This window comes from Crotalus tigris, unplaced genomic scaffold (assembly GCF_016545835.1).
Source record: "Crotalus tigris isolate CLP2741 ecotype Arizona unplaced genomic scaffold, ASM1654583v1 scf7180000017658.5313226, whole genome shotgun sequence".
Taxonomy (NCBI): domain Eukaryota; kingdom Metazoa; phylum Chordata; class Lepidosauria; order Squamata; family Viperidae; genus Crotalus; species Crotalus tigris.
The window spans coordinates 277426-301991 of NW_024096545.1; the positions used below are offsets into that span (position 1 = coordinate 277426).

General features: G+C 34.1%; 1 protein-coding gene across 2 annotated transcripts in view; it reads right to left on the bottom strand.

Annotated features, from left to right (window-relative positions):
• The window catches only part of IL1RAPL1 (interleukin 1 receptor accessory protein like 1), an 877062-nt gene that overhangs the window by 18149 nt on the left and 834347 nt on the right, over nucleotides 1-24566 (bottom strand). For both annotated transcript variants that reach the window (XM_039335732.1, XM_039335731.1), the window contains exons 7-9: nucleotides 23966-24098; nucleotides 22560-22705; nucleotides 5068-5211 (exon numbers count right to left, since the gene is read on the bottom strand). In XM_039335732.1, coding sequence (XP_039191666.1) covers nucleotides 5068-5211; nucleotides 22560-22705; nucleotides 23966-24098 — 423 coding nt within the window. The remainder of the gene's footprint in view (nucleotides 1-5067; nucleotides 5212-22559; nucleotides 22706-23965; nucleotides 24099-24566) is intronic.

Consider the following 24566-nt stretch of genomic DNA (forward strand, 5'->3'; position numbering starts at 1 on the left):
CAGTGGAACAACCTGCCTCCAGAAGCGGTGAATGCTCCAACACTGGAAGTTTTTAAGAAGAGACTGGACAGCCATTTGTCCGAAATGGTATAGGGTTACCTGCCTGAGCAGGGGGTTGGATTTGATGACCTCCAAGGTCCCTTCCAACTTTATTACTACTATTATTATTATTACTATTATTATTATTACTATTATTATTATTTTACGAATGAAGGCAAATATACAACTCCCAGCATAATGTTTCAGGATCCAATCTGGGTTGGTCACTGGGACCAGAGGTTCAGTATTCCAAACTTTTGGACTTGTGCTGGAGCTCGTCTTCAGGGAACTTCTCTCTAGCAGAGTGTGTGTTTTTTCTTTTAATCTGGATGGGAGAGGGTGACATACCAGCAGAATCAAAGGTGCTTTTTCACGAGTCAATTGGACTTTCTTTTTCCTCTTTGAAAATGTTTTTGCTCAGAGCTGAAGAAGCTTCTTGGATGAGAAGCAAAACATCTTCAAAGAGAAAAAAGAAAGTCCAGTTGCCTTGTGAAAAAGCACCTTTGGGACAACCATGACTTGGATGACTGAGAATCTCCATAAACCAAGATAATATTTTTTGAATTTTTAACATATCGAGCCCAGAAAGTTTGCCATCACTGACCTAATGATGAACTAGCCCCTGTGCAATAGAAGGGATCCAGGGAGTGTCATATTGATTGGATTTGGTGGGAAAGGAAAGAATTTTGATTCCTTCCCAATTTACTCCACCCACTTCCCTCCTTTTCCAGAAGAAACTCCACTTTCTGGATATAATGTAACTGAAGGCTTCAAAGAGAAGGGAAGCATAGCATAATCCAGGTAATATATGATTTAAAATCAGCTGCAGCAATAGCAACCTATGTCAAACTGCATCTATCCATCCACGTCCAGCCTGACATAGTTGCTTGAGCTTAAAGTGGTTGTAATTGCTCTTTTAAGTACCTCATTGGTCAATGGGCTTAATATGAGTCCATTAGTTGGACTATTAATTTCCCATTGTGGCTGTTCTGCTTCGTCCATTATTTCTTCATGGGCAGAGATGACATCTGCTCAGTGGTGGGATTCAAATACCTGAACAACCAGTTCTCTGCATGGACGCCACTTCCGGAGGTCTGTTCTGAGCTGGGGAGGTCTCCCAGGCCCAGAATGGCTTACTGAAAATGAGTGGATGCCACTTCAAGAAGTATTTTCTGATCCTGGAGGCCTGGGGAGGCCTCCCAGGCCCAGAATGGCCCATTGGAAGTGTATGGACGTACATCCGGTGGGCCGTTCTGGGCCTGGGAGGTTTCCCCAGAACAGATTTCCTGGGAGGTTTCCCCTGCTCAGAACAGATTTCCACTTCTGGCAAGCCATTCTGGGAAGCCTCCCTGGCTCAGAACAGACTCCCGGAAGCGGCATCCACGCACTTCCAGTGGGCCATTCTGGACCTTGCAAAAAAGGGCTAGGGAATCAGCCAGTTCACCAAAGTCAACAAAAAATAGCTGTTGGTTCTACCAAAATGGTGTGAACTGGCTGAATCACATCACTGCATCTGCTCCATTGTCCTCTGTTTAAGGAGAAACAGTAGATTCACACTTCTGCTTTTCTCTATTGTTTGAGGAATTCCATAAAGATAGGATAGGAATATTGAATCAGAAACTACAATTTAGGGTCACTGAATCGGCAGCAAAATCTAGATTATTACTGAATGGAAAAAAGATATTAAAAATTTCTTTGCTACCCTATGAATTTTCTGTGTATTACAGCATAGATCTGGTTGTCTTATGATATCTAACACATGATATTTACAAATAAGTGATAAATAAGGTGGTTTACTGAATGCATGGAACATGGTAGGCAGTGCCCATCTGCTGTAATGGAACAGCCTTCACTATGTATATGAATAAAATATTTATTTATATAAATGGAAATTGGCTGTTGTTTAAGAGAAGGCAGAAAGATTTCTCTCAGCAGCTTGAAAGCCAATAATTAATTGCAGTACTTTCCCCAGATCTATAAATAGAGCATAAAAGATGTAAGCTCTATGAGCATGACAAGTAAATACCACCAGATGTCATATACACATTAACGTAAGGGAAAATCAGATGTAGTTGTCCCAATAGAGGCAACAGGCGAATGGTTCATTGGCAAAAAGTCCTAGTTTAAATCCCCAGAGATCTCAATTAAAGAATCTAAGGTAACAGAATTGGGAAAGAGTAAAACCACAGAGGCCTGATCCTACCTAAGTACAATGTTTTTTATAAAGATTTAGATTAGTAACATTGCCATGAGCTGTCTGGATAATCTTGGGCCATTCACTTCATATAGGTCTATTACCTCCCACCAGCTTATTCTGGTGATAAAAAAAAAACCTGTAGGAGTGGAATCAGTTTTCAGGTTCTTGGAAGAAAGCATTATTTAAATATCTTAAGCAAAAATAGTGCACATACGACCAGAACTTCAAGGGCAGTTTGAGCCAGAGGCATCTCTGTGTTACAGGCAGCATTTTAAAATTAATTGTGAAGCAGAACTGGTCCCTAATGATGATGTAAGCCAAAAAATCATGCTGTTTGTTGAACACATGGATACTTTTGTTTGCCTCACATTGTTTTTATTTTGTTTGACAATGTAATTTAGAGGTATAGTAATTGGAGTGACATTATGGAAAGTAGATCATACAATTTTTATTTTTATTACTCTTGTGAATGTATTGAATTCTATTTAAAAACAGAAAGGATGAAGTATGAATTAAAGAAATCATTTTGCATCTAAATATATATTTATACTGGTGTTCAAACAATTATGATAAATCAAACCTAGAATTAGTTTTTCTCTACATTCTCTAGAAAAATGAGTGGCTAATGGTGAAAAAATTTCAACAAGGAGCTTTGCATTCTGAGAAGTTGTGTGCACGGGACACAATCAGGATGTGTGGACCAGATGTGTGGAAAAACCTCAGGTATTTTAATAATGTGAAGAGAATTTTGTCTGAAATGGTATAGAGTTTCCTGCTTGAGCAGGGGTTTGGACTTGAAGATCGCCAAGGTCCATCCCAACTTTGTTATTCTATTATTCTATTGTTCATATTAGTATATTTTTCAAATGTTTCACACTGGTCTATTTATTATAATATTTTAATATTAACAAGTACTGAAATTATAAGTCTAATTTGAAAAACTTGATAGTATGTAAAAATAATATAAAGCTAAAGCTGATATTTGGGTTCCTGGCATTTAAAAACCAAAAAGTATTTGGCTGCATTGCAAGAGCAAGAACAGGACAAAATAATTGTAGTGTTCATTCATTAACTTCGTTATAATGTGTTAACTGAATGAATGACTCATTGTCAAAATTTATCTTAAATTTACTCCTTTTCCTTTCCTGTGTATACATCACAGATATTCATGGCTCTTTAGTGTTTAATATAACACTTAAGGTTTTACTTCTTAAACCAGATTCTTACTTAGGCATAAATGGAAACAGGACTAGCAAAGGGATATAAGGAGCAAACTAATGCTTCAATTTTTAAAACCCTTTCCTGATTTAAAACTGCTTGAATAATAAATTAATTGTCCCTTTCAACATCCTTAATCATTTGCAACATGTCAATCATCAAAATATAAGGAGATAATAGTCTACATCTGACAGTTGTAGAATGGATTTTAATTTTTATAAAATACTTAAGGTTAATTATAGTGTGTCAAAAATAATCATTTTTAATTGAATTCATTAGTGGATGAAACAAAATGACAGACAAAATAAAAATAACTTTTCATGATGGGTAAAGATAAATATGTAGCAATTGGCCTTTGCTTTTATATATTTTATATTTTTGTGTGTCTGTCTGCTAATATTAAACTGCCCAAATGGTGGTAAAACTGCTTAGGTTAATTTTTCCAAACTTCTGAAACACAAAGAATTTACTGTCAGCTTATGTGAATATTATTGACCACTGTTCCAGCTATCATCCAAGAGAATTTGTATTTGGTTCCCCCAAGAATCCTGGTTCTGGAAGGTCTCTGACCTGCTAGAATTGTAATCAGAAGAATAAATAACCTTAAGGAATAAGATGAACAGCTGTTGTCTAGTTCACAGATAAAGAAACCTGAGTCTGGGGCAGAATTGTACTGAGGTTTGCTAGACTGATTTCAGCCCTTCATGGTAGATCAGACTAGGAAATAAAATCATGCAGATCAATATTAATTTTATTATGAAGCTCCCCCACTCTGTTTTGACTTATTTCTATATGTACTAAATGGAATTAGGATCATATAAACTTAAAGTTCTGAATCTGCTACAAATATTGTATTATTTGTACCTTATGCATGAGCTAAGAAACTGTACATACTAAATTTGAAGCACATTATCAAGTTCAGATTGTCTAGATTTGTAGACATGAGTGTCAGTGTGATAATCAATCATAGGTTTCAAACAGAGTAAAAGAGATTTTTGAAATTCCTACTTCAGTACCATATGTTGAATGGGCTGAATATCTTTAAATACTTTCAGGCAATTTGAGGGATAATACATAAGTGGGCTAAAATGGATTTACTGAAGATTAATACTCTTAGATAAAAGGTATTTTAGCCACAGAGTATAAACCCATAAACCCATGAAAGGTTTTAGAGATTAAACTTTGTACAATAAATTCTGTAATTACTGTATGCCCAGAGGCAAAACTAAATGTAAATTCAGGAACATAGCTTTAGCATTTTTTTCTTAAGCAATTATTAAGAATATAAACAATTATTAGTCTATATAAAAATGACATTCTAGAACATAAATATTCATAGTAACAGGAAAAGATATGAACAACTCTTGCATTTTAGAAAGTAACAAAATGGGATCAGTAACAAGCAGAATTTATGATATGTTGTTTCTGAGGTTGGGAAGTTGGAGTGATACAATAGCTGTTGGACTAAAATTTCACAAGAAAAAAAATCAATGAATTTATTTTTACCTTATCATATCCTCTTAAAATAGTAGAGCTCTTTATTAGAATTTTTCACTCTTTTAAAATAAAATCCTACATTCAAACAAAGCATATGTTGAAGCATATTTGCTTACCTCCATCTAGTTCTTCTGCACCAAAATGGTTCCTGTAGAATAGCATAATTTCTATCTTGTAGCACTTGTAAATAGTCACTAAACAAACAAGTAGCAGCAGAATGGCACCAAGCCCTCCAGCAAGTTCAACTGTATACATCAGCTCTAAAAAGAAGAATAAAAATTAATAACAACCACATTCTGAACTAAAAACACTTATTTGTTATCATATCTTGGGGAAGAAGTAATTTTCTGGTTTTTTTGAATGCAGAAACAATGACTTTTTCTAATTTCTTGGTATACAGAGAGAGACAGAGAGAGAAAGAGAGATAGGGGGAGAGAGTAGGCATTAATAATTTTGTGGTGTACAACTGGTGTATGACATACAACATTCACATAGGATGAAGCTAAGTATCAGTCCTTTTCTCAACACAAAATTGCCATTCCTTTTTTATCAGCTACATTTGTTTTAATATATCCCTCCTTCCCTGGTGCTATACAATTCATAACTTCTCCTCTACTATATAAATGGGTTTGACTTTTTTTAAAAAAATGTTGAAAATCATCTCAATTTGTCATTTTTGACATTCTGACATTAAGAGGTGAAATATTATCATTTTCTTGTGTAGCATTGTACCATGGGATATTATATGATTGATTGAAATCACTGCCAGGTTAGTTTCCAAAGAAGAAGAAGCTTGGGCAAATGTGGTTATATCTGTCTGTTTTCAATAATCATTTGGTACTGTCATTTCTGATATTATGTCAGTAAATGGCAATGTCATCTTTGGTCATTGTCCTCACATTTTCTAAGCAGGTAAAGACATGTACATGTACATGTAAAGACATTTCCATTTGAGGTCAACTATATTCTGGTTGTTTGCCTGAAAGTTCTATGATAGATGAAAACCACTAATAAAGCTGCAGTGCCAGACCATTTCCCTGGAAATAACCCCAATAAAAATATGATTTCTTGGAAATTATTTCAGTATCATAAGGATGTTATACTGAATTTTCACTAAGGATGAAGAATTGTATATTGTTCTAAAAAAGTGTTAAAGTTGACTTGGATAGTACGTTGTGTAGCATTTATCTTTTAAAAAATGGATTATGACTGGAGTAAAAAAAAAAGCCTAATAGAAGAATACAGACACAAACAACTCTACTTATATTCAACGATTTCTGGGTAAAGACTGTTGGTGGATCAGATATCCCTGCAAGCAGCTTCACAACTGAAGACGGTTCCTAGTGGTGGAATCACCACTACAAGACAGTTTTCTAGCAAAAGAAAATGTCTCTGGAGAAAAGATCTAGGAATGACTCCCTTCTGTTTCTTGTGATGAGGCCACAGGAATTGAATTTATAACACATTCTTAGCCACTGTGTGCAAACTGTGCAGATATTTCACAGTAAAAGTCTCATTTTCTTAAACACCTTTGGAACTTATTGATTTACAACCTAAGACCAATATTATAAACAGCATGGAAGATCAAAGTCTCCAATCAATTGCCTTCTTTCTGAAACTAAGATTAGGGGGAAAATGCCTTCTTAAAGGATTTTAATTTAAAAGGAAAAAGCTTAACAATATTGTGACTGAAGAAAGTTCTAAATGGATGTAGGTGAAAATATTTTTTTCTGACATATCTACCTTTCAAAGTAGCAAAATTAATTAAACTAATGGATAGGTCTGTTGTGGACACGTTTATTGTTTATTATTAAGGACAGTAGATAATTGGTGGACAAAACAAGTGTGTGAGTGTGCATGTGTGTGTATGCATGTGTATAATACACACACACACACACACACACAAACACTAAATTTTAAGTACTATGCAAAGCTTATTGTAATTAAAGTATAAAATGTACAAAAAAGCAAATAAAAAGTAAAAGAATAAGCCTGCTTTTCACTTTTACTATTGTAACTGGCATACTTTCACTTTCTCACATAGCAGCCGCAAGAAAAACTGCTATGTTAGGAGAAGGACATGACCACAGGGATGCTGTAATGGTCATAAGTGTGAAAAATGATCATAAGTCACTTTTTTCAATGCCATTGTATCTTCAAATGATCACTAAATGAATAGTTGTAAATCGAGTGCTACTTGTAGAAAGTTATGTTGTCTGTCATGAAAATATACTGAAAGAGATTGACGCAATCTTTAGTTACATCTGTGCATATTTTACTTGACCCTTTGGTATTGTAAAGTATTTATAAATTCCATCAATATTGTTAAACCTGGGGAAGACAATATGAATACAAGTTCAATGCCATTGATGGCAATGACATTCAGAATACAGGATTGTTAGCTCTAGGAATATTACTATTTTGGGTTTGTTAGCTCAAAAATATAATAAAATGTTTATGTCCCAGTAATTGATCATTACATTTCCACAAGACCCTTACTCTTTTCTTGAAAGAATCTGGCAGGCTAAGCTTAACACTATCCATGTTGCTATGTAGGATTTAGTTTAGAGAGTCTATTACTGCATAGCACCATAGACCGTATTTCAGTTAGAGCACTGCAAACCTGGAGGGAAAAACATAAGCAACTATATTTATTGTCTTTGCTTAGGTATCTTTATGTTTATATTTCTCTAATGGAGATGCATGCAGTTGCTATAAAAGCTTCAGAATTCTCTAGCAGGCAATAAAATGTAATTACATATGATTTTTTTAAAAAAGAATTTATTGTTAATACTCTTCTCTTCAAAACTCTGGTGTAATTTCCTACATATTCTAAAGTTTTTAGTTTCATATATTTGACACGTTTTTATCTATAGGAAAAATAAATAAACCCACAACAGCTAAATTAAAATTGTTATAAAACTGAGTAGAAATTAAATGGACATAAAAATTATATAGCATAGCCTCACCATAATTCTTTTTATTAGTTTCTGTCACATGTGATGCAGCTGTTCAGCAGTAAACAGGAGATGGGAATTTAATGTGCTAGGTTCAAACTACACCATTTATGTCCCTTCTATAATGATAATGCATCACATCAAGGAGAAAATATCAGCATAAAAACATCTACCCTCCTATCACCAAATTAATCTGGGATGATTTCATGGATTTTTTTGTCATTATATATGCTCCTAAAAACACTTCATTTGGGATCTTTAAATAAGGTTTATGCTTTAGGTGTTATAGCTGTCAAATCCCTGTAGCATATAGATTTGTTTGTTTCAGTTCGGTGCAGTGTAATATAATTGCATTTAAATGTTTATGGGCCATGTCTTTGTTCCCTGATTTTGTGTGCAATCTGTAGTTGCTGTCTATAGCATTCCTTGCATTATAGTTTAGACCAAAATTTCTGTGTGGAAGCTCTTCCATGCCTTCTGGATTATAAGCTTTTAAACTGTATGACCTGAGCTCCATCAGGCTCAAATAATTATAGGCTGTTTGGGAGTTAGGAGTGAAATCCTTCCATCACAGGTTAGTGGAAAAAGAATGAAAAGGTACACCATTCCCCTCCTTTCAAGGGGAAAAAGGCACAGAAATAAAGTGCTCAGTGAAATAAAAAAGGGCAATGAAGAAATTCTCTTGGGGATTGAGCCAGCAATTTTTATTTAGAATTTTAGCCATTATATTATTAGAGAACTCATGAGAGGAGTAGTTCTAAAATATACTCAAAAGAAATAGGACAATTAGGATTTTTTTTTAAAAAAAACCTTTCCTTATTGTGCCTGCACATATGTGAATTTTTATGCAATAATCTTGGATGTACAAATTCAGCTTAGCATTGTTTGTATGTATATATGTAATGTACTGTATCACAATGTATGTGTATGTGCATAGATATGTGTATAATGTTTAAGTTTAGGAATATTATACTTATACATTATATTGACATGTGAAGGAAAATGATTGGTCATTGTTTTCTTGGAACAGTAGAACAGCAGTTGAATTGTAAAATAAGAAGGTGTGGTAGCCTGCAGTCCAGATAGAATACATTGCAAACTGTTGCCAAATTCTCTGAGTCAGAACATTTTTAAGTCAATTTAAAGGTAAGCTGGCATGAGGACAGCTTAAATATTAAGTGTAGATAAGCCCTAAATTAATTTAACAAAAAAAGTATCAACAGAAAAAGAAACTGCACATAGGCTTGGCAACATAGATAATGTATGCATGATATATCGGGCATTGTAAGAAATGTCCCTGTGATTTTTGTGGATTCCAGTGATTTTTAAAGACAATATAAGAAAGATCCCATGTATATGTGGCAGATGCCTACCATAAAATTTAGATTTTGGAATCCATTACTTCAATACAAAAATATATCCGTCCTTTACTTTGGGAACTTACTGGATGAAACCATTACAAATGAAAAGCATAATGGTTCTAAGTCTATATGAAATTAAATAAAAACAAAATATAGATATACAGTATGTGTTATGAATATATAGCATGCTGTATTATTAGACATCTAATAATATATTATATTTTTTATTTAATTTTAAGCTTTTTTCAAAGATTTCTTATAACGAAGTCCCATGGCATGTTGCATGCATTTTTTTAAAGGTTCTGGGGAAAACAACTGCAATTCAAATCAAGAATTGCCTACTTTGCTATTGTGTTCTAATATTAAATTACAGGTCCTTCAGTTTTTAAGAAATCAGCACTCTTAAAAGCTGTCAATGAAAATTACCAGATGTTTCCTATGAGAAGTAGCATTATGCCAACTGCAGGAAATATATGAGTGTCAAATAGCTACATAGGGGGACAAAACAATCATTTAGCAGTTAACAATATTCATTTGGCAGAAGAAGTCTAAATTTATTTTTAGGGAAAATCCATTAGTAGCAACAGTAGTATATTTTTTGGGGGAAGGAGATTGATTGTTTAATAATAAATTGTTTTAATGCCCTATAAGTGATTTGATCAAGGCATAGATCTGTTCTCTTATCTGGATAATTAAATCACCAACCTCAGTTAAAGAACAATTAATTAAAATTTATATTTTCTGGACACATTGAATGGCATCATGAATGATAGATGTGTTTATTTTATAAAAAGTTTACTATAATTATCAGATGCATTTATGGGCTATATATTTCATCTGCACCTGTTTTTAATTTTTGATGAATTTCCTCAGCAATGACACACAGGTAATTTAGTTATCATTAACTGCATTTGCACAGAGAAGTAAATAATGAAAGAATGTTCTCAGAACATTCATACACCATATATTTCACTTTTATAAGGTTCATACTTAATGAACTGTTTGTGATATGCTATATATCTATCACATATAACCAAATGTGTGAAATTTCCAGAGAAGAATGATTGACTGAAGAAGGGTCTGTGAAACGAGTGAAAAGAGAACATCTGGGGCAGAAAAACAGAAAGATGATGAGTCAATTGGCTCCTTCAACCCTTTCTGGACAAAAAGAAGATATGGGATTGCCCAAGCTGTGCTTCATGTGGTTGCTTCTCATGATGGGACTGCAAAACAACAGTCTTCAGAGGGTGGGAGAACTGGGAGCTGAGATAATTCAAATCCAAAGGACAATACATTTGTACTTCCCTTGCTAATCATTTTCAGAAAAGGCCTATTAATTGCTTTAAATCACAAGGCTATAAAATACTGGGTGAGTGCATAAGTATAAGAAAATGAAGAATTTAAAATAATCATTGAAAACCAAGGCAAGCTTTTGGCTATAGTTTTCTCCCTATAAGACTTGCAATAACCTCTTCAGAAGTTTTAAATGGATTAAAGGCTCAAGAGTGATTAGCATATTAGATTTTGAATATTAAGACTCTGCAATTATTTTTAAAGAATAAATGCATTTACATGGGGAAGTAAAATTATTTTCAATACTGGAGACGTGACAAGACAAGCAACTTTTAATGGAGTACATAGGCAGTTTTGAAGATCTGCACTGGAAGTTTGAATCAATAATGTCAATTGTTTTCTGTCTTCTTTGGAAAAGTCTGTTCCCAAAGAAGAAGTTACAGACAAAGATACACAACAAAGTTTATCCAAGAACAACAGGAATAAGAATTTAAACAAAAAATGTATACTATATCATTAGAATTTTTTTAAAAACCAGAACACTTTAAAAATTAAGAAGGAAATAAAAGTGACAATCCCAGAGAGCAATTGGAATAATTTGGTCTTGCTAGACTTACAAAAGAGGCTATTTAAAATTTTGAAGAAATCCAAAACAAGGATCAATGATCATTTGAAAGGATTAAATTTTACAAGATTGTTTTATGTAAACACAAGCAATACAAAACTGGTTTATTCTGATCAGAATTAAAATAGAATATGCTTTATGTTGAGCAGGTATTTTTCAATTTGCTGACATCTGGCATGGAAAATTGTTGTGTATTGTATTGGCTATAGCTAATATAGTTATCCTCTGACAGCATTTAAGTTGGCTTTGTATTAAATTGGGCTTTCAATTAAAGTAAGGATTTTTTTTTTAGTTTTTTTCTCTTAAAACGGAAATTATCCCTCTTTCTGACATTCAATTTTAGTCTTGTTCATGCTAGAATGCTGGGACCACTTCTAAATGTGGTTTTATTTACAGTTAAGAACTGAGATGAGGAATGCTGAGGTTTATATCTGTTAATAAATGTCATTATTTTACTGCTCTGTTTGGACTGTTTACTGATACCGAATCGAAGAAGATGTTATTGGATTTGCTTATAGTTAAGAGATGAATTATAGGATGAAAACCTTCATATCTGTTAATTAAGAGGAGGTGAAGAAATAGTGAAGTTGTTTATATTTGTCATGAGTGTTTTTTTCTTTTTCTTGTATTTTTCTTTTTATTATAGTTTACTATAATATTGTAATTAAAATTAATAAAATTATTTAAAAACTAGCTGAATGTGCACTAGGTATTACATTTTTAAAGAATTATGAATTAATATGTTGAAATATGACTCGCAATTGCATACCCTTTCAAATATTTCCTACAGTTATTTTGTACATTGTATTTGACTATTTTTCATTCTTACAAAAGCCTAGCTATGCTGGTTTCCTGTTACACAGGTGGATAATGAATAAATTACATCAGTTTATTTTCTTAAAGACTAAGCACCTAATTAAAGAGCTGCTAAACTGGAAATGCTGTCTCCTTGAAATATCAATCTCTAAGTATAAAAACTACTCAAATTCATCATGAAATCAGAGGCGCCAAACTTGAAGGTACTTGTCTTGGTTCACTATGGATACAAAGCAAAACAATATTTTTCATTTTGTTTTGTTTTTGTCAAAAAAACATTTATTCTATTCGTTGCTCTCACAGTATGTTGTTTTGCAGGGCTTCCTGGGTTCCTAAATTACTGTTCCATGAAAAGGTGCATTTGACAGCTTTTTCACAGCTCTGTCTAAACACATGCTAGACATAGAATCATTTATCTCATTTTTACCAGCATACATGTTTTCATGCAATTTGTTTTGCTGCTTCATTAGACTTGCAATTTATGGACTAAAAGTTGGAATTTAGCTCAATAATATAGACATGCTTCAGCTTTTTCTTCAGTATCATAGTGACAATGGAAAGATTATGAGAAATGTATGCAAATGTAATGAATTATCAATCTTTTTCTTGTTTAAAATGGTGATAGTTGTTTGGCAAATAGCCAAGATTTCTTCTTCAAAACTTTCCCACTGTGCCAGATGCTAAAAATCTGGCCCTGTTAATGAGTCTGCCTATTATTGCAGTTAACAATTTAAAATGCATTGTTTGAAAAAAAATTTCAGAAAAAAAGATTATGAACTGCCAGCTGTTCATGCTTTCCTGGATCAGGTAGGGAAGTTTACCATCTAGCTATTCAAATGCATTGATACCGCCAGAAACTTATAGGCAAATTTAAGAGCTATTTCTAATTTATTTAAAAAATTGCCATAAGTAACTTTCAGCTGCTTTTAGTAAATATGTTTATAAAGATGTTATTAAATTAGTACCCTACTACCCTGGCTACTCAGCTCATTATTCATATTTTATAGCAATATGTTTTGGTTAAAAATATGCTAGTTGTAATTCAGCTTTATCAGACAGATGGTAGTTTGCCTTCAAAACAGAGCTAGCATTGGAAGCTGGAAATAGTTTCCTACCTATAAGACTTGCATTAAATTGTTCAGAAGGGCTTATCCCTTAATATGAAACAGATTTCCTGTGTAAATATAGTAATAAATAATAAAAGTAATTTAATATTTATATAAAAATAGACACATGCTTTTACAGAATGGTCAAATCATTCCTCCATTTTCTTTGCAAGATACAGGATTAAATCCTTCTTCAGCAGAAAATTTAAGTGACATTTATTTCCTGATAAGATACTGGTTATTTAAATATCACTAATTTAAACAACACAATTATTATTTTTTGGAAAGGAAGCCACCTCAGTTGCTGGAGTCATAATTAGATAATGAAAAGTCTGAGATATCAAATCAAGGCTAGTTAATTTAACATCTTATTTTCTTTGCTGGGCAACTAAATACCTCTAGGAGTTCATAAGCAATGGATTTCCATCATCCTTTCAACAGATTGAAGAAATACAGTATGTGGTGCTGGAAGGATCAGCCCTGGATCCTTGTCCCTGTTTTTAATAATATTAAATAGGTAGAATGTTGTAAAACTTGCAGGAGTTGCAAAATTGATCGAGATAGTTAATATCCAGAAACAAAATTCAAAATCAATTATTTGAATAAGTTGAATAATTGTATGAATAGATTGAAAGTCATAGAATAAAAGTTAATGGATATCAATACAGTTATTCATTTGGGAAAGAAAAATGAAATGTACAGGGATGCCTAGGGATAGGGATGCCTGAATAGGACCTCCAAAAATGATTTGGGATTAGTAATTGATTAGACAAGGCAGCAATGTAAAGAAAGGAAATGTAATTTTAAAGTCAATCAGATGACTACCGGTATATTTTCCAAATATCTCTCTGTCTCTGTCTCTCATTCATACTCTCTCTCACACACACACATATACAAACACACACACACACACACACACACACACACACAGAGAGAGAGAGAGAGAGATAAAATAAAATAAATAAAGTGTTTTACTCTCATCTGCTTCAGTTAGGATTTGTTTCAATGGATATGTCCAGCATTCCCCATCACACAGGTACACAGAAATTATAACAACTTCTGACAATGTTTATTTATTTACTTATTTCAAATATTTATATAGTTGCCCATCTTGTACCAAAATAACATCTATTTATGATAGAAAATATTAAAAGTAAAATATTACGACCCAAACACCTGGAGCCATAGCTAAATTTTAAAGCAGCCCATAAGAAGCAGGCTATGCAGAGAAGCGTCTAGTGAGGAATAGCAAATTGGCATCTTACGGACAGCTAGTTGCTAGATCCAGATGGTAGAAACTCTCTCTGGAGCAAAAAGAAGTCTTGAGATCTGGAAGGTTTTTTGTGTGTGTGTGAATAGATAGACGATCTGTGTTTTTTTTTTTTTTTGTGGGAGTCATGGGATTCCACCAAGCTCAGGGCCAATAATGTAATTTTTTTACGGACTTATGTTTTGAGAAAACCTCAATCTTTTAAAGCATTTTGGGACACTTTTTCTTTTACTGCTTGTAAAGATTGAAAACTTTGAGAACTGAAAGTCTGGTTGTATTTTCTGGATAGGTTCCCTTTCAATCATTCAACAAAGAAAGTTATGAGTTTAAAATTTTATATAAAAAATATTTTGGGGGGAATACATAGCAACAGAGTGATTACAGTATTGATTTTAGAAGGTTTTAAATGGATTAGAGACTCAGATATATTTGAATTAAAGAAATTAATTAAAAGAATCCTTTCTCATGGTAAATCTCTTTGTTTAATCCTAAACAACTGATATCACAACAAACTGATGACTTTGAAGTTTGGATGGTAAAGGGCATTAGAAAAAAAATAAACAATGGCTATTTTAAAGGAAATTTTTGATGATTGGGGTAAAGATGCAATTATAAAGTTATCTGCAATTACAGAGTTGGAAAATAATATTGATGAAAAGCAAATTCTACTGAGTAAAACTGATTTCAATATGGATTAAAAATGATAGTTTATAAGAAATAAATGGAAACAATGGATTTTAAAATGAATCTGGAATGATAATTTAATATTCATAATGGCTCAGGTTAAGAGCTTGATGACATCTGGTGTGAATTTCTTCATTAGCTTATTATGTTTATGGCTCAGGTTAAGAGCCAATAAGGTTAATAATAATAATAGTAGTAAAGTTAGAAGGGACCTTGGAGGTCATCTAGTCCAACCCCCTGCTCAGGCAGGAAACCCTATACCATTTCGGAAAAATGGCTGTCCAGTCTCTTCTTAAAAACTTCCAGTGTTGGAGCATTCACCATGTCTGGAGGCAGGTTGTTCCACTGGTTAATTGTTCTAACTGTCAGGAAGTTTCTCCTTAGTTCTAGGTTGCTTCTCTCCTTGCTTAGTTTCCACCCATTGCTTCTTGTCCTGCCTTCAGGCACCTTGGAAAATAGCTTGACTCACTCTTCTTTGTGGCAGCCCCTGAGATATTGGAACACTGCTATCATGTCCCCCCTCATCCTTCTCTTCATTAAACTAGACATACCCAATTCTAGCAGCTGTTCCTTATATGCTTTAGCCTCCAGTCCCCTAATCATCTTTGTTGCTCTTCTCTGTACTCTTTCTAGAGTCTCAACATCTTTTTTACAGCGCGGTGACCAAAACTGAATTCAGTATTCCAAGTGTGGCCTTACCAAGGCATTGTAAAGTGGTATTAACACTTCACGTGATCTTGATTCTATCCCTCTGTTAATGCAGCCTAGCACTGAGTTGCCCTTTTTGGCAGCTGCAGCACACTGCTGGCTCGTATTTAAGTGATTGTCCACTAGGACTATGAGGTCCCTCTCACAGTTACTACTATTGAGCAAGGTAACCCCTATACTATACCTGTGCATTTAGTTTTCCTTGCCTAAATGTAGAACCTTGGTTTTTTCATTGAATTTCATTTTGTTTTCTTTATTTTTTTTTTTTTTTTTTTTTTTTTTTTTTTTTTTTATTAGCGCCCAGTGTTCAAGTCTGTCCAGATCCTTCTGTATCTTAAGCCTGTCTTCTGGAGCGTTGGCTATTCCTGCCAACTTGGTGTTGTCTGCAAATTTGATGAGTTTTCCATATATCTCCTCGTCCAAATCATTGATAAAGATGTTGAAGAGCACTGGGCCCAGAACAGAGCCCTGGGGCACCCCACTACACACTTCCCTCCATGTAGAGGTTAGTTATAGTTTTATTATTAAGTATAGATTAATTGATTTTCTAACCATATTGTCCAAATAGTATTACAGGGAGCATTCTTTCCAAATCTACAATAGACCTTTTAAGGCATCAACATCAGAATCATACAGATATCTCAAATATTCCAATATTGAATTTAATAAATAGATACACTGGTGAATTGGTACAATCAGTTAGTGAAATAAAACTAGATGTACCAAGAGACACATAAATAAACTTGATAAAATTTAGATTTAGAATATACAACATTCCTTTAACTAAAATATAATTAAGAACAATTAAGTTGTACTATGTAATTACAGTCACTTGTCAAAATGGTATAGGTTCTCCTGCTTGAGCAGGGGCTGGACTAGGAGTTCTCCAAGATGCCTTCCAGCTCTGTTCTGTTCTATTATGGTAAAAAAAGTCAACATGATGGCCCAGACGATGTGATTGAATTTCTCTCAGTTTATTTGTGTTCCCAGATTATAAACACTGAAAATAAAGGCTGTGTTTCAATTGCACTATTATGGCCACCTTCTTATATTTCTGATCATACCTTGAGGATATCTTTAACTCCTTGTTATCTTAAGGAAAATTAACAATATTACAAAATATTACTACTTAGTAGCACTAAGAGTTGTAGGTTCTACTGTTTCAACCTGTAATGAATGTAGGGCAGGATTTCTGCTTTTTATTTTCCCAGATTCTTTGCCTGACACTACTTTATGAAATATAACACATAATTGATTACTTACAAATTAACTACTCAAGAAATCATCAATTTAAGCTCATAAAATAACTTCATTTTTGTAAAGGTAAAGGTAAATATTTGTAACCAATTTTATCAATATATATCTCAAATATCTCAAATATCTGATATTAGCAATTAAAAAGATGTACAGTATAGATTCTTTACATCAAAATGAAAAGGCTATGCATGCATGTGAGACATTCCTGGAAAAAAAAATCCAATTTGCAAAAGATCCAATTTCAAAAGTTTATTCCTACACATTAGGAAGCAATTATTTGGAATGGTTTTCATAGCCCTAGTTCAAATATTAAGCAATATTACAGTTAAAAAGCATTTACACATAGTGATCTGGAACCACACATTATAATTCTGTGGGCTCACAAGCACAGTCACCCAATACTATTCCTGTGTCTTGCAAGCAAAAGTGAAATTACTGTGATACAGAATTTCCAACTCCATCTCAGAAAATTTCGTTAGAGTTATCATGGCGGTGACACTAAAAACTGCTGAAAGAAGCAGCAACTATCTCTCTCTTTTTCTCTGCCTCTCTGTCTCTGTCTCTCTCTCTCTCTCTCTCTCTCTCTCTCACACACACACACACACACAAACACACACACGAAGAGAGAGAGGGAAGGAGGGAGGGAGGGAGGGGGAGAGGGAGGGAGGGGGAGAGGGAGAGGGAGAGGGAGGGGGAGGGAGGGGAGAGGGAGAGGGAGGGGGGAGGAGGGGAGGGGGGAGGGGGGGAGGGAGGGAGAGGAGAGAGAGAGAGAGAGAGAGAGAGAGAGAGAGAGAGAGAGAGAGAGAGAGAGAGAGAGAGAGAGAGAGACTGTTTCTATTCCAAAACCAGGTAAAAGTGTTAACAAAATCTGATGTTTTCCAAGAATGTTCATCACTTTGGGAATTAATGGGTCTCTCATTTTTGTACTCAACAAATAATGTTGTGAAACTAAAATGCTCATTTAACCATGACAAGTGGAAACACTAACTTTCCTACTATTCATGGAAAATATCCCTAATATCTGGAGGCAAGACTAAATAGTGTCCCTTTTCTCTGCATTGAATTGGGACCATGAAATCCTGACTCAGATATACTAGAGAAGCATCAGAATAAATGCTGAAATCCCCAGGGACACCCTTGGGCCAGATTGATGGTGCCCCATCTCCCACTGATATGAAGATTAGCATTTTTAGAATGATTTGAAAGGAACAGCAGTATTTGGTGCTTCCTAAGCTTTGTGGCCATAGTCTAGTGCAGTGGTTCTCAACTTGTGGGTCGGGACCCCATTTGGGGTCGAATGACCATTTCACGGAGGTCGCCAAACAATGTAGTCCGCCATTTTTTCCCCTTTTCCTTAGCTGTGCTACTCCCTTTTATTCTATTGGCTTTTGAAAGCCAATAGAATAGACTCTCTTGAATAGAGTCTAATTCTATTGGCTTTCAAAAGCCAATAGGAATTGTCCAGGCTGTCTCTGCCCTGCTGAGCCTGCCAAAAGTCCCATTCTGCAAACGGTGCTGCACCAGTTGAGTAGTCCTCGACTTACAACTGGTTGGGGGTCGCGGCATTAAAAAGGTTGAGAACCACTGGTCTAGTGCCTTCTTGGCTTTAGCCTAAAGCTGGCCCTGATTGAAACATATTGCTGTTTTTCTATGGGAATTATTTATGAGTTAACTGGAAATTATTATTTTTTCATTATTAGAGGTAGCTAATAAGCAAGAAATATATTTTGTACATGGTATGTAAGAATCAGCAATGATAAATATATGGTTATATATTTTGGTAAATATACATAGCTTAAAATTCAAGTTGAAAATTCTAAGAAAGTCATGACATTATATATATATATATATATATATATATATATATATATATATATATATATGCAATTTTTAGTTGCTTTGTAATTAAATAGCACTACAGGAGACATGTTCCATGTTGTGAAAAAGTCTCAAATTATAGTGCTACCAGTAAATGCATATATTCTGTTAATTTATTATATTATATTTCATTATTAAGAGCTATTATATTAATAAATTGTGAGCTTTCATCTCCCTCTACTTCTCTTTCTTTCTTTCTTTCTCTCTTATAAAACTGTATAACATGTATTTTTAACTGTCTCCATTCAGTTATGTTTTCAGTTGCAACCTCTATAATTCCCATAATGGCTAAGAAATTATGGAAGTTGTAATTCATACAACTTAAGACAAGTTGCATTAGATTGTATTGTATTCATATAATGCTAGTTTCAGAAAATGACCATGTCTATTATCTAGTGCATTTATTACCGACAAAATGGCAAAAGGACTTAGTTGAACAACGCATAAAATGGTATAAAATACTTTTTTTTTTAATTTTTCCAAAAGTTGTCTAAAATCTCTGTGTCTGCAAAGCATTAAAAGTTGCTTGATCTTGATAAAATTATTACTGTGAAAAAGAACAAATTTCATTGAAAAAAAGTATGATCAACATAGTTTCTTCAAATGGAAATAGCATTTTGCAAAGTACTTTGATTTTTGATAAAATCAGTAAATTGGTCAAAATGATGATCTGCTAAATTAAATAGTTTGAAGATTCTACAGTAACTAACATTTAACAAGTTTTAATCATAATAATTAGAACAGAGTTAAGAACAAAATATTTGTCGAGTTGTCCTAATGATGCTTTTTCAGGGGGTAACTGGACTTTCTTGTTTTTTCTTTGAAGACGTTTCACTTCTCATTCAAGAAGCTTCTTCAGCTCTGAATGGATGGTGGGGAATTGAAGAATTTATATTCCTTTCAGGCAGCTGGTCATTTGTGTTCTTATAGTTGTTGAGGCCATTTGGAGGTTTATCTGTGTCCTCAAATTTTTGGCTTCAGGATGTTTTCTGCCCTGTGTCTCTTCACAGTTGAAGATAGGCGCAGGCTGTTCATACTCCTGCACCATTTGAAGGGTGTTCATCCTAAAGTGCATAGCTAAATGCACTTTTGGGACAACCATGACCTGAATGACTGAGAATCTCCATAGACATATAGCTATGCACTAAGGGATGAACACCTTCTAATGGTGCGGGAAAAAGAATGGATTTCCAGAAAACATTGCAGACTACAGGAACCATTTATGCTTCAGTTTGACATGCAGACAACACAGACTCATCCCCAATAGCCTGTGCCTGTCTTCAACAGTGAAGGGACACATGGCAGAAAACATCCTGCAGCCCAAAAGGCTCCACACACATTTGCACTACTCAGCTGAGGATACAGGTAAACCTCCAAATGGCCTCAATGACTCTCTAACAGAATGTAAATGACCCGCTGTCTGCAAGGAGTATAAAATGTCTTCAAAGAAAAATAAGAAAGTCCAGTTGCCTCCTGAAAAAGCACCTTTGGGACAGCCATGATCTGGATGACTAAAAATATCCATAGATATTTGTCAAGATATAATCTATAAGCCCTGATGATGTTGGGAGTCCCCAACAAAAGCTCGGCGGTTTTTAGTAAAGTATATTTTTATAGTTAAACTCTCCTGGTGATTGTATTTTATTATATATATATATATATATATTTATATATATATATATATATATATAGGTTGCTAACAAAGAATAAAGAGAAAACTGGTATAGTTATTTCGAGTTCCTTTAACTCTCTTCAGCCAGACTTACTCTTCTGAGATTCGAACCTGGGCTTATCTGCATGTTAGGCAGTTGTTATAACCTCTAAGCCATAGGCTCTCTCCCACTCTGTTAGCTATCAGGAGAGAGACAGGGGGAGGAGATTTTACCTTGAATGTGCACCCTGTCAGCCCAAATATGGGAGAAAGAAATCTTCTTTCTTTTTCTTTTCTTTTGCCTGTATCAGCTCAATCTAGAGCCATCCACAAGCAGCAGTCGCCAACTGCGACATCATTTTACATTTTTAGGTTGCTAACAAAGAATAAAGAGAGAACTGGTATAGCTATTTCGAGTTCCTTTAACTCTCTTCAGCCAGACTTACTCTTCTGAGATTCGAACCTGGGCTTATCTGCATGTTAGGCAGTTGTTATAACCTCTAAGCCATAGGCTCTCTCCCACTCTGTTAGCTATCAGGAGAGAGACAGGGGGAGGAGATTTTACCTTGAATGTGCACCCTGTCAGCCCAAATATGGGAGAAAGAAATCTTCTTTCTTTTTCTTTTCTTTTGCCTGTATCAGCTCAATCTAGAGCCATCCACAAGCAGCAGTCGCCAACTGCGACATCATTTTACATTTTTAGGTTGCTAACAAAGAATAAAGAGAGAACTGGTATAGCTATTTCGAGTTCCTTTAACTCTCTTCAGCCAGACTTACTTTTCTGAGATTCGAACCTGGGCTTATCTGCATGTTAGGCAGTTGTTATAACCTCTAAGCCACAGGCTCTCTCCCACTCTGTTAGCTATATATATACATATGCAACCCCCTGCAACTCAGACTAACCTGAGCACAACAAAGCCCCCACCCAAACAGAACACTCCCCCAGCCAATCAGAGCACAGCCAACCCCCCAGCCAATCAGAGCACAGCCAACTCCCCAGCCAATCAGAGTACAGCCAAGCCCCTAACCAATCAGAACACTCCTCCACCCAATCAGAACACAGCCAAGCTCCCACCCAATCAGTTCATACCCCCACTGGCAGTTAAAAGGAAGAAACAGCTAAGACCACACATTGCTCTTCGAAGCACGAAGCTGAAAACACCAGCCTGAAGATGACGAATGGGACTTCTTCGAAACGTTGCCAAGACACTTCTAATTTTACGCGGGAGAAAACCCGAACAACCAAAGACCTACATACAAACACCCGCGAAAACCTCAGAAAACATATACACACACACACACACACACACACACACACACACAAACAAAGAAATAAAACGTGAGCACCAGGAAAAGTTAAAACATTAAAAGTTTTATAAAACGTTAAAAGTTTAAATATAAAACATTTAAAAGTTTTTTAAAAAGCAGACCTAGCTTTCGTTGGCTCCTGCCAACATCATCAGGGTGCAAATGAATTAGTGGGAGAGACATTTATAAACAAGCCAGTGCCTGCGCTCGACTCCTGGACCGCGTAACAGGTCCCAACCGGCCAATTGTTGCACCTGTGTCAATTGCTACATAATTGCTCAGTTTGTTCTCATTCTCCCCATCCACATGCGTACTAGCTTTTACTTTCCCACCTCTCTGCATCTGTGACTCAAGAGGGCACATAGCCTTTCTACAATCCAGTGTATGATCATTATCACCAAGTTGCTTCTCCCCCTCCTCTCCCTTAAAACCTTCTACACAGATGGACCTCTGCTAGGTCTGCTTTTTAAAAAACTTTTAAATGTGTTATATTTAAACTTTTAACGTTTTATAAAACTTTTAATGTTTTAACTTTTCCTGGTGCTCACGTTTTATTTCTTAGTATGCATACACCCAGGAATCACTCTTTTATTTTTACCATTAAATATATATATATATATATATATATATATATATATATATATATATATATATATACGTATATATATATATATATATATATGCATATATTCACCTCTCTTAAGTAGTATAACTGTAGCATGTCTGCGGCCATATCCATTTTCAACATAGCAGGAATAATTTCCAAGATCCCCTTCTTCCACTGAATCAAGAATTAATGAGATGGAAACTTCTTGTTCTCCAAGATGTTCTTTAAGGACCCTAATAAAAAGAAAAATATTTTGTTGAAATATTTTTGATTAGTGAAAAATTGTTGAAAAATAATAATGCATGGAAGGAATCTTAATATGATCTTTATAAAAAAAGTAGTAGGGTTGATATAATTAAACCACTAGTTTATTTTACTATCAATATTTATTTATACATGTTTGTAGATGCTAATGAGATATGGAATTAAATTGATGTTTATAAACATTGTTTTTGCTAAAAAAAATCAGCAGTTACTCTTGTTCGTGATCATCTTTGAAAACCCATTTTAAGATTAAAAAAAAAAATAGAACCAAATGGAACAGGTTCTGTAAAAATGATGATTTAAATACCAAATAACTTTACTATATTTTTTTGCAATTAAGGTGAAATGTTTTTTTTAAAAAATAAAATGTATTTCTAGATTATTCCATTTTTAAAAAGTTAATTAACAGATATTAATAACCACAAAAGATATATGCAGTTCTTTGAGTAATTTTAGGAGTAATCTCTTTTCTTTGGAATTTCAAGCATTGTATATAATTCTTTATGCTCATAATACTTGTTTGTTTGAAAACAGCATATATACTCAAGTATAAATATCAAATATGAATATCACAGATGGACTTTGTATATGTATAATTTCTAATATATATAGTTTCAGTATTTCTTGTATATGTATAGGTATAGGTATAGCCATATAGGTATAGGTATAGGCATAGGTACACACACACACACACACACACACACACACACACACACACACACATGTACTTTGGGATCTGTCTTTGTATGATAACTTTCATAAGACAGGAATGCCATTATGTACATAGTGGCAAGCTGTGTTCATATATCTAACGGACAACTGTGAATCAATATATGAATATATCTTATCTGCACACTTCTTTTCCACTCTCATTTTTTATTTCTCCCAATGACACGAGACTCATATGTTTCTGAGTATACTAACAGAAGTGACTATGTATCACAGAATTTTCGGTTAGCATTTTATCATGTTAATTTCTAGACATTTTTACAGTTGCAGAATCATCTTCTTGCTTTAATAGTAGACTCTAAAACTAGCAGTTTTAGAATAATTGCATATACATGAAACATCCATTTTCTATGCCATTCTCAATACTTGTTCTGCAAAAGAACAAGGCTCAGATGATTTTGTGTACTTTAATAATGTTGATTCCTCTTTTAAATAGTATTTTATTCATTTCAAAAAACTAGATATTAGTTCTGACAAAACATATGTATATTTTTTTTTACCTAATGTCACTCTCCCAAACCCGACTTTCATCCAAATCCTCAATAAACTTTTCACCTTTCATCCAATACATTAAAGGACTGACTTCTCCACTGTATCCAAAGAATGCTCGACAAGTTAGATTAGCAAAATGACCTGGAGAAAAGCATTAATAAAGAAAATACGTTAGATCCAAACTGACAAAACTAATTTATTTTGAGATTGACAGTAAAGTAATATGCTTTATCATATAAATCTTAGAGGACATTACATGAAAGTTAACTTTAGGATTCATATGTATTAGAAACATTTTTGAACATAATAAATGCTTAGGAAAAGGAAGTCAGTGAGGAGGGAGGAAGGGAAGAAAAGAGAAAACACCAGGGTCATTCCAAACATAAAATAAAATTAATAAATACCTAAATGAATGTCATACAACAATCTTACATAATAAATGCCACTTCTCTTGCATATGTTTAATGTACTTGAGGATACACATTATAAAATAAATCAGATATGGAAGTTTTATGCATTAGTCCAAAAATATTTGCAGCCCATGACCAAATATTTAATTGATAATGTCAAAGCAATACATGATTATTTTAAATCAATACATTAAGCCTA